This window comes from Balaenoptera physalus (assembly GCF_965194825.1).
Source record: "Balaenoptera physalus genome assembly, chromosome: 2".
Taxonomy (NCBI): Eukaryota; Metazoa; Chordata; class Mammalia; order Artiodactyla; family Balaenopteridae; genus Balaenoptera; species Balaenoptera physalus.
This window is the reverse complement of record NC_138883.1, coordinates 49,809,899-49,825,187: the sequence shown is the minus strand read 5'-3', so window position 1 is coordinate 49,825,187 and position 15,289 is coordinate 49,809,899. Positions and strand designations below refer to the sequence as shown.

The following is a 15,289-nucleotide window of genomic DNA, read 5'->3' as shown; positions in this document are numbered from 1 at the left end:
AAACCAAGTAGCCATTAAAGGATATCTCAATGTAGATTAAAAAATCTTTGGTGACTACAGCTCCTATGTTCTTCTAGCATTTACAATTTTAATTGTGAATTTTGGCAATGGTTTTAAAATATTTAACTTATTCTGGACATGATATATGATTTTATCTGCATATGAAACATAAGAATTATCATGAATATTTTATGTTTTGTTTCCTGAATGTTTAGAAAATTTCAAAATTCTTAAGCTCCAACATTGGGCATTTTGCTCTACTGCAGAGTGAAACAAGTACAGTTATGAATCTTCAGGAAACTTAACTACTGGAGAGTAAATGGAGCTACAATCTTTAGAAGTTGTTTTTAACTTTGGCTTCTGAGTGAGTTACCTATACCACTTTAAGCAGGTTCCAGACCAGTATGCAGTGTAAATTTCCTGTAAATTAGTGTTCATTTCTCCCACTGCACATGTACAAAACTCTATATCGGAGGAAAAATCTAAGCTTCTAAGAAGAAATCACTTGTTACATAAGAAAAATTATCTCTGTGGAATCATTTAGGTCATTATCTTCAGGAAGCAAAACTGATCTTCAACAACTACAGAGACAGCACATAATTCTTTCCTCAGTTTCTGCTGTTATATATAACTAGATTATGTCCTCCAATCAAATACCAAGGATACATTTAATATTTACAAGTCAATAAGGAATTATTTTATGTAAGATTCAGTAAAATGAATTCACTAAAAAGGTAAAAACAAATTTCAACTTTGTAAATCAAGCCTTAAGAAAAAAATCTAAGCTTTTAAGAGAACATGGATTAAATTGAATGTGTTAGAATCATAATACAATAAAACTAAGGTTGCACCTATATGCATTCATAGAATTGATGATGGTACAATTCAGACTTAAGAAAATCAAAAGAAAGTAGCCATGCAGACTCAAAAAGATAAAAATGAATGGAATTTCCTGGGAATTGGTTACTATTTAAGGATATCAAGCTTTTATCCAACTTTTAAAAATATTCAGACTTTTTACAGACTTCAGAATTACATCAGATAAACTGGTCTTAACTGAGTGTTCATTATGAGAAAGTCAGAGGAGGTAATGAATCTTAGACACTAGCTGAGGGGAAAGAAAAGAACATAAAAATATTTATGGACACTTACATAAAGCAATAAAAATTCCTATGATTCAAACACACTTAAACAGACAATGACAGAGGTAGTTTTAGTGAAGAAAGACTTTCTGAGGTAATGTTTCTGAATAACATTTCGTAAGATATGAACTAATTAATGGAAACAAGGCAAGAGAGCATGTTTGAGAGAGCCCAGGGTGGCAGGGGAGAGGGTAACACACATGCTTATTTGCATGACCATATCAGGAAATCATGGAGAATAAAAGTGGTCCCTTTTTGAAAAACCTATCAGGAAGCTCCAATAGCAAGTGGTCTACCTATGTATAATAAAGTAGCTATTGGCAGTCAGAAGTTATGAGCTCCTATAATTCCTCTAAAACTAATAATATTCACAGTATGAGTTTTCAACACACCCCTGGGGCACAGTGGTTAGGAAGCTCTGCTCCAAAAGGTGTGAAAGGTAAAAGAAAATGCAGTCTGAGAATAGGACATTTACCATGAAGATCGACCCACACATTGGACAGCTGAAAATACTTTTGCGTTCTAAGATATTAGCTATTAATGTATATCTCATACAGATTAATGATACAAGGATTCCAAATTTAGCATGCTAAATTTGATATCATACCATAAACTAATTACACTAAAAAGGAAAATATTTATATCTGTGTATTTAATACAATGTTTTATAATCTTGATTCTTTTATTTCTAGGCTTTATACAAGCTTTATAGTGCAGCAGCAACCCACAGACATCTGTATCATCAAGCTTTTCCTGCACCAAAGTCAGAATCTACTGAACAATCAGAAAAGAAGAAAATTTAATCCAAAATTTCAAAAATACAGGTGTGCATGACCAAGCTGTCAGTTAAATATTGTTTTACATCTCCATGCAAACATTCAAAGTGCTTCCATCAGAACAGGGTAAAATACCAAGCACCTCTGAAGATTGCAAAATGGTTTAGTTCCTTTATTTCAGTGTTTAATAAGCAGATGTATGTATGCATGGTTTTATTTTGTTAACATGTACAGTTTCCTGATTTTGTCTTCAAATATGCTGTTATAATTTAAAGAATTTGTCTATTTATGATAACAGTACACGTGTTCTGCTTGAATTTACTAAATTCTACTGCCGGGTTATAGTTAAACCATGTAGTAATATTACTCCACATTTGGATATGCTCATTTAATTTCTACAGAAGAATTTTTAAATTATTTCACATAGTCCTTTGTTAAAACATAGCATCATAACTCAATAGGCTTGATTCAATCTATACCATCTTACATATACCATTAGCTCTTATTATAAAAGACATATAAGAGAGCTTTTCAGTTGCTTTATCAAAAACTATATATTGCTTTTCTATCATGATTTAATATAGAATATAAACCTCTTGATCAAAAATGCACAAAAAAATCACTTTGTATATGTATTTGAGTTTCACTGCATTGTATATTTTTTCATTTGGTACACAAAGAAATGTATTCATCATAGGTTTATTCTTTTAACATGTGAACTATTATTAAAGTTTACTCTGGTTCCCAATATTAAAAACAACTGAATTTGGAAATGTTTGGGAGGTGATGATATAGAATGATGAAGATTTCTATCTCTTTTTTTAAATTCAAAATGCATTTTCTTTAATGCTGACACCATAACAAATTTAGGTTTCCATTTTAAGGAATGTACACTAAGCCCTTTTAGGTATCTTCCAGTTCTTTTAAACCAGTGATTCTATATTGTTTTTCTAATTACTAAAATCTGTAGTGGAATTTCATTGAGCTTACTTTCTAGAGGAAAAAAAAGTGTGGTAATGAAAAAAAAAGTAATGCCTCTGATCTGGGAGCTCTAAAACAGAGTAATTTCTAACTTTCTTAGAAATGGCTAAGCTTTAATTAAATGAAATGGTAATATTTAGTAAGGAGTAAAGAATGATTAAAATAGAAGAGTGTGTGAGAGTTCATAAGATATTTAAGCTCACATCTTAGGAAAGTCTGATCACATGCCCTGCAAAATATCTTTTCCCACTGATAACATTCCACTAGTCTATTTTCATTGTGGAATACCCCTTTCATTATACTGCTTCCTTTGCCTATGGGCCTCTGAATGGAAAAATCGAATATATGTAAGTGCTATGCATAAAACATGGACTCAAACGCAACACATTTAGTTTCCACAAAAATATATTTAATAAGCTTGTTATATAAAATCAAACATTTAACATTTTCAACATTTTATCAATAATTCAGATTCACTGATATCTAACTGGGAGTGCTTTATATTTTGGAAGATTACCTAAACTAAAAATTTATTTACATATTTACAACACATGTAAATATAACTGAAGAGCTATTTCAACAAGTTTTGAAATTCACAGAATTCTAGAGATTTTTGGCTAGACATGCCATAAATTTGCCTGCAATCAAACGTACTGTGCTAATTATGAACAATGTCTTAATAACTATTAAACCAAAGGAAAAAAAACTGGGAGAGAAATATTGGGTTTTAAAGTTCTGTGACAAACTCTTAGAAGATAAAAGATATGTAGAATCAATTTTAATGACCAAGATTTCTTAATGAGTCCCTGATTGTCATTTTTGGCAGTTCAACCCAGTCTGTTGGGATGGCAACGTGCTATGCTGTTGAAAAGCCTCCACTGTCTCATCAGCACCATGTTACTAAATGCCATAAAAGCCCTAGTCCAAAGTAAGGAAGTACTGTAATGTTAGCAACTCTTGAGTGCTGTGCACACTTTTCCCACACAGGCTAAGGCCTTATACCTAAATTTATTCCTGAAACATTACAGACCCTTCACCCTTTCATACCAAAAAATACTTTCTCAACATGTTTTAAAAGGGTTCTTTACATTCGTGTGTGTGTGGGGGGGTGACTCCATACATCACATATAAAAATTTATCACAATAAAGGTCCCAAATCCCATTTTATGTTTTGCTCTATACAATGGTAATATTTAAACCATCCAATTCCAGACAATATTCCACACTAAAGCAGTAAACGTATTTTTTTAAATACTGCATAGGTTATCTCTCTCGTTCTCTGTTTTTTGAAGAAAGGTACTGCGCTACTGTGAGAGTTTAACAACTGATCATTTCCTATTTAATATCTGGTTAAATGACATTTCTTGTTGCATTTGTCTCCATCGAGAATATTCAAAGCAGTTTCCAAATATACAGCATTTAGAAGTGTTTGCCATGTTGGCTCTTAAAATGATAAACTCATTTTTTTCTCAATAAAAGAATATTTTTAATAACAAAATACATGTAAAATTAGAATTTTATAATTTCCAAAAAAGTAAGCTGCCTTTATTAACCAAAGTACTTGTTTGCAGGTTTTTTTTAATCTGTGAAAATATTTTAAAGCCCTTATAAAACTTAAATTTTATTTTTAAAAAATTAACTTAAAAATTCTTGCCATGTTGCTGGGCATACCACTGCTGTCTCTGCTTGCGATTTTCCAACTCCGTGAGAAGAGCCTGTCTGTAGGCTTCATACATTTTAACAATCTGTTCCAGTTCTTTCATGAAAAGCAACTTCAGCATTCCCTGGTATGTATCCAGGTCAGCCAGCTGGAAGAGTTCCCACTTCAGAATGTGGTCATATCTGTTTTAAAACACAATCAGACATATGTTCACAACATATTCATAAATATGCATTTATAACAATAAACTGTTCTATTTTTATAAATTTCAATTTTATTATAACTAAATAAACCATAAACTTCAATTTAAAATAACCGAGTTATTAACTGCTAGTTAAATACACTATTTTTTAGGGAGAGGAGAAAACTACTAATATTACTTCATTTCAATCTAAGTTAAAAAATACCCATTTCCATTCATCTTATGTATCAGTTATTCTAATATTAATGCTAGATAATAATGAACAAAGATTTCAAACCACCGTGGTTCTATAATTTCTGAAGAACATATTCCATGCTATTCATAAGTTCATCCAAAGTTAATTGTCAGGAAGGTAAGAATACTTTAGACCACATTGTTCCTGCAATGAATAATATGGAAAAATAGGCAAGATCATCTGTGTCATTAGTGTTGATAAAGCTTTTTGAGGCATACTGTTTACTACAGCAAACAAGGAACTAAACAGGTAGAGGAATGAAAAGGAACCATCATTTGTGGGCTGAATAATCCTGAGGTTGAGTATACAATATTACAAACAAACAACAAAAAATACAGAAAAACTCAAGCAGAAAGGAAAGAATAAGCTGTTTTCAGAATGACAGAATAAACAGACTGTAGAAGACTGCACAATATGGGGCCGGACTCACATAAGTTTATATTTATATACAGTTCAGAAGGTTTTTAGTCCTTCTTCAGTGGTAAGTAGATCACATACTGAGATGAAGTATGCAACAAACTACTAAAGCAGTAATTTACACTTTGAATTGAAAGAGACCTGAAGACAGCACTCTACTCCAATCTTCTCATTTTATAGATGAAACCTAAAGAGGCTATATACATATCTCGTGCAAAATTGTTTAGTGATTAAAAGATCAGAAAGGCAGAGAACTGTATGGACCAAGGCACATCACAGTAATAGTTTTGAATGATAATACCTACTAAGACTAGAGAAAAAACTTGAACAAGTTTTTGTAGAGCAAGGCATATACCTATATAATATTAAAGTTACACTTCTCAAATCATATTGCACAACAGACATAATAGGAAGAACTTTAATTGTAAATTCTAGTAAATTTATTCTTAATAATCATTTATAACATTTCCTACCCATTTCCTTTGTTTGGTAATTCATTTACCATCTTATTCCAAGGGGATCACGTAATATTTTTTAAAAAAGGGAAACAGTAAACAAATACAGAGCAGCCAGTATAAGCTACATACTGTACTTGGTATGTTGACATACATTTCTGTACAACCTGGTTATGTGTACCAGGAATACCAAAAGCACAGCACAGTACACAAAAATCACAAGGTAAACGTATTTTGTTGGATCCCAAATTTACTGATTTACTTACTGAGCACTGCAAATTTACTAAAAGATATACTTGGCAGAAAGCTTTATATTCTCTTTAGTGGGAAACTCCAACTATTTGCCAACATATATTGGAGAAATACTACAAGAAATACTCAATGAGCCTCCATGAAGAAACAATTGCAAGGTGTTTCCTAGAACCTCTGCCATTCATGTACCTTAAGATTTTACTTATTTGTTTGAAACAAATTCATAACTCCTAACAAAAAACCTTAATCTTCCCAAGTCTGAATTCCATTGCTAAGGGGCATTTCAGCAATGTCTACTGATTCAAGATACTTAAATTTATGCCAGGTGAACTATAAGAACACTAAAGCTCATGTATCATCTGGGTACATTCTAGCAAGGAAAAGAAGGGAGAAGAATATGGTAATATTGGTAAATACAAACTTGTTTGTAACACATGAATATCATTCTGTATAAGCATTTAAGTTTTTTTTTAAAAGGAAAAAGAAAAAAGCTTCAGACAATTTTCTGACTTCCCAATCACAGCATTTAGCATCAAGAATAGGATTTTGTGTAGAAGCAAGAAAATCAGAATATTTAGTGAAAATACTTTGGGAAGAAGAAAAAATACTCTAAGGAAGACCACAGATGAGAAAAGTATGCAATGTGTCAATTTCCATTCCAAATCCTTGCCCCTGCTGTTTCTATATAGTGACTTCCCTTCTGCCTATGCCCGCCATTTACTTTTCTTAAGAAAAGTATGTAATTCCCATTCTTTTCTTCTTAAGGAGCCAAATAATCTGCTTCAGTTTAACTTTTTAGCCACTATACTCTAAATATACAGGTAAATCGTTCAGAAAATGGGCTGTTTACTCCAGTATCCTTTTCTCATAGCATCTCTCTTGCTATATTTTTCCTACAGCAGTATTCAAACAGTACTTATAAATAACCTATATAGGCAAACAGCAATTGCTGTAATGCTACCAAAAAACCTTGTTCACACTCCAGTGGATGCTGCCTTCAGGAGCCAAAAGTACTGCTATTCCAGCCCCGGGTATTGTAATGTAGCCCAAGCTCCCTGTGCCTGTCTTATGTAACAGTATGCCCACTCTTCCTTTCCTCCTACACCCAGAAGTGAGTCAGCAGTGATACTGCAGGATCACAGACACAGGGATAAAATAGAGTCTGTGCCACAATGCTGTTGGGGACTGGTGTTGGGGGGTGGGGCGGGCATGAGGAATAATGGAAAGTAAACATGTTCCTGATGGTCTTTTTCCCGTTAAAGATTAAATCTTTTAATTTTATCCTATAGTTCAGCTTGCTTACAGGTACATGATACATTACAGACTTTTGAGACCAAACTTAGAAACATACCTTTACTAAAATTAATAAATAAAAATTTAGAACATTATCTGTTCTAAGTCAGTTCTGGAAGTATATGCAAAAATTATTTTGGTAAGTTACTGCTAGAGATAGAAATAAAGCATTTTAGAAAGCTAGATAATGTCAATTGTTTGTTAAACAAAAGGAAGAAATAAGCTAATTTTTTGGATAAGTAATTGATTCTCCATTACCTAATTCATGGATAACAACTCACCTTCTGTTGATAGAACAATATTAACCATTTCCAATCCTCTTTAGAGACAAAAATTTAGTATCAACTAAAAGGTAGACCTAGACCTCTTGTTTTAAGCAGTAAAGAAGTACTTGCTCTCTTTTCTCACTGGCCCATTCTGGGAGGAGTTCTGATCTATTTGAAAAAAACTTAAGTTGCTAGTTTCCTAAAGTTCTAATAGTTAGCTCACAGAGCCAGAGTTGAAAGGGACTGTAATCTTTAGGAGTCATTTCTTTTTATCAGAAGCAAAGAATTCCATTTAAGTACCATCTTTTTCCCCCAAGAAGGAAAGCTTTTTATGTTATTTCTTTCTAACAACGGCTATAGAGTAGAAATAACATAAAGAAGAAAGAATAACCCTACTCAATCTTATCAACTCCCAGAAATAACAAAGGTTAACAGTTAGGCACATATTCTTCCAGACTTAAGGAAATATAAATACATACACATATTACATATGACTTAGGATCAGCATATGAACAAAGGCCACAGACAGCAGTAGATCAAGTGGTATCAAGAGTGAAAGAAGAGAGGGAAAAAGGGAAGGAAAGTCCATCTGCTTTCATTCCTCATCCTATTCCTACAGTATATATGGATATTATCAGATAAAGAGGTTTCTGTAGGTTAGCTAAGACACCAAACCATGCTTAATTTTATGGATGAATGTGTACGTAATTTCAAATAAACTAAAACCAAACTTCTGACTAAGCACTGTTTATACTCTGTAGAATAATATCTATAATTAAAACCTTTTTAAAAATTACACTGACAAGGCTTAAATTTGACTTAGAAAAAAAAAAAAACTGATGATTTTAGACTACAACCCTTATAATATCATCTTGTCTCTCTGCATCAGGCCACACAGATCAACAGCCATGAATTTACAGTCTGAAAAGATCAGAGGGAATGTAAGGGAATGTTATGTTGGCCAAGAATTAACAAATAGCTCATAGTAAATGACCAGTAACGTTATGAGATTTAATTATTTTATTCTGAATTCATTGTACAATCATCTTAAGCTTTCTAAAAACTCTTCTTTGGGCTATCTTATGCTGATAGTTTTGGTTTTTGAAATACGAATGGAATATTAAGAGTAAGGCTGCAAAATGTCACCTTATATAATTGTTAACAGTACTGTACATGCAATTATTATGTGTAAAATACCTAGCAAAGTACCAGGAATTTAACAGATACTTAGTAAATGATAATTATTATTAAATAAGAAGTAGTAATGACAAAAGTTAAGAGTATGAACTTTGAAGTTAGAGAGAAAGGTTTGAAATCTATCACTTAATATTTGTGTGATCTTAGCAAAGACAGAGTTTTTTTCAGCTGTAAAATAGGTTTTGGGAAGATTATATGTAAAAGTTTAGCACAGTATGGTACAGGAAGCACTGGATTATCAATAACTATTTACTTTCAGACATCCCCTTTTCTGAAATCATAGCACTTCGTATATACCACTGTCACTGATCCTTACCACACTGGATTATTGATCTGAGTAACTACTTCTGTTTTCCCAGAAGAGAGAAGCTCTTTGAGGCAAATATTTCATTTATTCATGATTATATTCCAAGAACAGTGCCTACTATGGCACCCAATAAATATCCTCAATGAGCCAGCAAACTCATAGCCATCTTTAAAAACTAGTGCATATATTTTCCTTTTTGGTGCAGCTTTCCTTGCTCACTCATAATAATAAGAAACCATTGTTAAGGGCTTACTCAAGTCAGCCACTGTGCCATTTGATTTAAAATGCATGATCAGGGACTTCCCTGGTGGTCCAGTGGCTGGGACTCCATGCTCCCAATGCAGGGGGCCCAGGTTCAATCCCTGGTCAGGGAACTAGATCCCGCATGCATGCTGCAACTAAGAGTCTGCATGCCACAACTAAGACCCGGTGCAGCCAAAAATAAATAAATATTAAAAAAAAAAAAAAAGCATGATCACTTTTAAGCCTCACCACACCAAGTAAAGTAGATAAGATTATTATCCCCTGTATTTCAGTAGAGGAAAAACACTTAGAACTAAGTTCAATAACTTGCCCAAGGTCATTCGGTAAGTAGGTGATGGAGACAGAAATCACGCTTTCCTTCCAGTTTCCTTCCTGACTGATCTTAACCACTATTCTATACCTTTACCCACAATAATAACAGTAACCATTTACTAAGCTCTCTCAATGTGCAAGACACTGTGATACATATTTTAGATGCATTATTTTATTGAATACTCAATAACCTTAAGAGAAGGTACTATTACTATCTCCAATTTACAGAAAACAAAACTAAGTTAAGCACCCTCCCCAGGGTAACAAAGCTAAAGTATCAGTGAACACAGGTCATCTCCTCCCAGAACTTGAGCCACCACACATACTATTTCCTCAACACCCTTGTGTCCTGCTTTGATTCACCTATGTACCTAGGACTTACCTGGTTCCTTCCTTTTATCACAAGGTATTGCATCACTTATTTACAAGTTATTCTACCCCTATGAGAATGTAAGCTTTTTACTGCATCCCTGTAATAGCCTAGGTCTGCACACAATAGAAAATGAAGATTCAATAAATATTTGTAAAACTTCTATTTCTAATCAATGACTTTTCAACTTCATAAGCTGTGATATCCCTTCTTTAAATAATAATGGGCTTTTAAATAATATTAAAAAAAAAAATGGTGCTGTGTGTTTTAAGCAGCCCTGAGACTCCATTCAGGCTTCTACTCACCACTCAACAAAAATCTGTGCTGTAAATTCACTTACTTCACAGGGGCTCGAGCATAAACCTGAAGCCAATCAGGAATTTCTGCAGTATGATAAGGATTTGCAGGTACCAGAAGGGACTGATTTCTTTCAGTTTGCTGTGGCTGGTATGTGACAGGAGGAGGTTGATCATACCGAGGTACACTAAGAAGAAACAATCAATGTTCATTAGGATAAAGGCCCTAAATAAAACATGAAATATAAGAATAATATTTAAGTGTTTTTCAATATGCCTCTTGCCCAAACTTCTGCCACCTAAAAAACATAAGGATCTGGCTTTTTTTTAAACCATACTATAGGGGAAGTAAAATGCACCTTCTCTTGGAAACTTGTAGGTCATTAGTGATGGATATAAAACTAAGCTAAATCTTTACATATTTTTAAGAGATTTCATCTGGCTGATATTTATTCTTTTCAAGGGCAACTTTAAAGAAGGCTATTAAAAAAGTCAGAGCTGTTATAATCTTTATACAGAGGCTTAAAACTAGAATCAAATTTTAGTAATAACTAGTAATTAGCTATAAATTTATACTGGAAAAGTTGATAATTTTTCTCAAAATAAGAATGGATATTTTCTTTCTCCTTTAGGCTGAAAAGGGGGTTTGGAACAGGTACTACAGTAGGAGTGAGTACTGTGCTTGAAATATCCACATAACTATACTATTTCCTTTCCACTTTTACCACCTTAAGAGAGCATATGGGAGTTAGCGTTGATTAGAACCTGTTTTAAGTCAGAGACTTAAAAAAAAAAAAAAAAAAAAGACCGTGCTTTTAATTAGTTCTAACAGCCTATAAGTTGCGGGGGAAGGAAAGAACAGCAAGGTGGGGTAAGGGCTCTTAATGGGAAGATGCTAAGGAAAGCACTGACCCACTGGAAGGTTAAAGACTGAATTCTGGGAGACCATAATGGCCTATTCCAGACTTGGAGATAAAACTGGAAGAGCCTGCCTCCAAACATAAAGGTTTATGTGTGTATCAGGAAAGATCATTCCAATACTAAACCAGGACTAAAGTAACTGTTGGATTAGACTGTAGTTAACAATTTAAAGATCAATGTGCAAATGGCACTGAATTTTATCTTCAACTCTTCTTTCATAAGTAGGTGCAAAGTCAAATATTCCTTGATAGCACAATTGGGAGGTGGGAAAGAACTGAGGCTTCGAAGTCAGATACACCCTGGGGGGAGTGCGGGTTAACCTCAGTTTGGCCAATTACAAGTTGCACGAATGTAAGCGAAACTGCTTCACTTCTCTGAACCTTAGCCTTTTTATTTGTAAAACCAGAATAAATTCATACCAAAAATGACTCTTCTAAGGATTAAATGACCTAATATATGTCAAGAGTTCTGTATAAGGATTAGCATAATACAGACAACCAAATAGCTGCTAATACTACCTATCTGAGCTTAAGGAAGGTGTTTATTCTCTCCTGCTTAAAGTCTACAGAGTTGCTGAGAGAAGCAAATTAACTAATTGTGAAAATGCTTTGTAAACTATAAAATTCTATAATAATATTCAATATAAAATTAATGATGATAAACAGAAAACTAAGCTCAATATACTCTCAAATCTGGTTCTATAGACCAGAAAGCCTCTGAGATCCAGTGACAGCAAACTGTAACCACGTTTTGTTGGGAGTTTTTAGGGTTTTTTTTTTTGCATTTCTATCATTTATTCATTCAACAAAACATCTACCTGTGTGTGTCTCTGTGTTTGGTGCCGGGGACACAGCAGGAATACGTGGAACTCATCCCTGCCCTTGGGTAAGGGTTGTGATCAGGTGGGAGGGAGGCTACAAATTACCCCTATGTCACAGGCTTGCAAATTGAAGCCAGGGAAAGCAGCAGCTTGCCTGAGATGGTAAGGAGAGCAGGCAAAGGGGCCAGAGCCCAACACAGGCAGAGAGGCTGACTTGGTTCTTTTGAAGGGATGACAACCTCACTTTTTCAATAAACACTGAGTGCCACTAAATAGAATCACTGGAAAAAAACTGTTTTTCAAACTTGAATTAAAAATCCAAATATGTAAAATGATTAAAACAGCGCAATAGTGACAAAGCTTAGTTTTCTGGGTGATAATATTAAAATGTAGGGACTTCACTGGTGGCGCAGTGGTTAAGAGTCCGCCTGCCAATGCAGGGGACACAGGTTCGAGCCCTGGTCTGGGAAGATCCCACATGCCATGGAGCAACTAAACCTGTGCGCCACAACCACTGAGCCCGCACGCCTAAAGCCTGTGCTCCACAACAAGAGAAGCCACCACAATGAGAAGCCTGCACAGTGCAATGAAGAGTAGCCCCCACTCACTGCAAATAGAGGAAGCCCACGCACAGCAACAAAGACCCAATGCAGCCAAAAATAAATAAATAAAATAGATCATTTTCACTTTCTTGTGTGGCAACAGTTAAAAAACATATCTCTAAATTGAATAAAATCAGCAAAACATTATAATTCAAAATATATTCTGACCCATTAGAAGGTAGATGTGTATTTTTTATAGAAATTTAAATGTAAAGAGGCAGATATTCTATTTATTTACTTTAATTTCTGGGTATCTTTAACAAAAGCATTCTGGCATATTAAAGCAGAATCTGATCATAAGAATATTGATGCTGTTTTTGAGGTTTGTTTAAAAAGTTGTTTTTTAATTATTAAAGTCATTCATTACTAAATATAAGTCCAGAGGAAAAAAATCTCATAAGCTGTGAAAAATAAAGTTTTTAAATCAAACTTCAGGACATCTTTCTCTTTGATGAAAATATGAGTTCAAAATCTAACATTAGACAATCCCAAAACCAAGAGTTAAGATAAAGTTGATAGTCTACCTCGGAGCACAGGGATGCCTATATTGAGCCTTTTTATTTGTGTGATCTACATAATAGGTTCCAAATTCTGATGACTCAACTCGCTCCCATCCTGGAGGAAGTCCTTCTCGCTCAAGAGGATGGCTCCAATGAGTTGTATTTGTGTTGTGATCTATGTAATATTTCCTCCCTCTCATTGTCCAGTCCACAGACCAGCCAGGAGGAAGGGGTAAATCTTCAGAACCATGGTTAGTTAAATTTCCTAAAGATGTAGCAGCAACTCTCCCAATACCTGAGAAGAAAGAGAAAAAGAGAAGAAATAGAACAATTATTCATAGCTAAAAAATATGCCATATGAAAAACACTTTAAAAATTAACTATCCCAATCGTATTCTTCCTGTTAAAAAAAATCACGATTTTACTGTTGCAAATAAAATTTTTCATAAAACTAGCCAGTGTTACTATTATTTAATTACAAAAGAAGAGAGAAACTAGGCTCCCTCTTTGAAATCAGGCTTTTTTGGTTGATGCTTCCATCACCAGGCCATACAAATATTTAACTACTAACAAAGCTAATAAGTAAATATTACATGTATACTGCTAAAGAAAAAGTGAGGAAAAGAAAAATTCACCTCATTCAAGATTTAAGATTTGACATTTCATCTAAAACAGCAAAAATGAACTTGTAAAACTATTCCCAGTTTGTAATTTCTTAAAAGTAACCTGGCTGTACCATAGAACTATTAAGTAAGTTTACCAAGATAACACAGTATAAGGTCAACATACAAAAATCAATTAAGTATCTCTATACTAACAACAATTAAAAATAAATTATACCACTTAGCTCCCAAAAATTAAATATTTACATATCACTTTAACAAAAAAAATTGTGAGATCTGTACGGTGACAATTACAAAACACTGACAAAAGAAATGAAATGGGTGTGGTCAAGATGGTGGAGTAAGAAGACCCTGAACTTGCTTCTTCCCTTGGGCACACCAAAATTACAACTACTTACAGAGCAACTATTGATGAGAAAGACTAGAAACCAGCAGAAAAGATCTTCTACAACTAAAAATACAAAGAAGGAACCATAAGAAAGGTGGAAACGCAGTATAGTCAAGAACCTTACCCCCACGTGGGCGACCCACAAACAGGAGGATAATTACAACTGTAGAGATTCTCCCCAAGGAGCAAGGGGGCCCAAGCCCCACACTGGGCTCCCCAGCCCAGGGGTCCTACACCAGGAAGGACCTTGTCCAGGAAGACAAGTCCCCAGAACCTTTGTCTTTGTAGGCCAGCAGGGCTCACTTTCAGGAGAGCTGGAGGGCTGTGAGAAATAAAGACTCCACTCTTAAAGGGTGCACACAAAACCTCACACACTCTGGGACCCAGAGCAGAAGCAGTAATTTTAAAGGAGCTTGGGTCAGACCCACCTGCTAATCTTGGAGAGCCTCCCAGAGAGGCAGGAGGAAACTGGAGCTGACCCTGGGGACACAGACACTTGTGGCAGACATTTTGGGAGCGTCTTCTACCACATGGACACTGGTGCTGGCAAGCACTACTTTGGAATTCTCCCTCTAACTTATTAGCACCAGAACCTGGCCTTGCCCACCAGCCTATGGGCACCAGTATTGGGACACAACAGGTCAAGCCAAGCAATTAACCCAGCTGGGACAAAGCCCCACTCACCAGCAGGCCATCTGCCTTAAAACCCCCTGTGACCACAGCCACTCCAGGATATGCCCCTGTTCACCAGAGGGCCTAGGACCAAGACCCACACACCAGTGCACCAGCACTAGTCCTGGAATCCCCAGGACCCTGCAGCCAGATACCTCAGAACCTGGCTCCAACCACGAGTGGGCTGGCACTAGCCCCAGGACCAGCCTCACCCACCAGTGGGCAGGCACTGGCTTCAGAACCCCCTGGGACCTGAACCCACCCACCAGCAAGCTGACAAACAACTCTAGGACCCCCAGGGCCCTGTAGTCAGAGACCCCAGGACCTAGCTCCACTCA

General features: G+C 35.1%; 2 protein-coding genes across 6 annotated transcripts in view; one reads left to right on the top strand and one right to left on the bottom strand.

The window, feature by feature from the left end:
- The window catches only part of ATL1 (atlastin GTPase 1), an 87,544-nt gene extending 84,853 nt beyond the window's left edge, over positions 1 to 2,691 (top strand). For all 4 annotated transcript variants that reach the window (XM_082452155.1, XM_082452152.1, XM_082452154.1 and 1 more), the window contains one exon: positions 1,835 to 2,691. In XM_082452155.1, the coding sequence (XP_082308281.1) occupies positions 1,835 to 1,945 (111 nt within the window). In that variant the 3' untranslated portion in view covers positions 1,946 to 2,691. The remainder of the gene's footprint in view (positions 1 to 1,834) is intronic.
- A 595-nt stretch (positions 2,692 to 3,286) lies between these two features.
- SAV1 (salvador family WW domain containing protein 1) overlaps positions 3,287 to 15,289 on the bottom strand; it is a 30,002-nt gene continuing 17,999 nt past the window's right edge. The window contains exons 3-5 of one of the 2 annotated variants that reach the window (XM_082452201.1): positions 13,293 to 13,563; positions 10,470 to 10,613; positions 3,287 to 4,741 (exon numbers count right to left, since the gene is read on the bottom strand). In XM_082452201.1, the coding sequence (XP_082308327.1) occupies positions 4,540 to 4,741; positions 10,470 to 10,613; positions 13,293 to 13,563 (617 nt within the window). In that variant the 3' untranslated portion in view covers positions 3,287 to 4,539. Of the gene's footprint in view, positions 4,742 to 10,469; positions 10,614 to 13,292; positions 13,564 to 15,289 lie in introns of those variants that run through there. The other variant, XM_082452202.1, reaches the window with a different exon arrangement.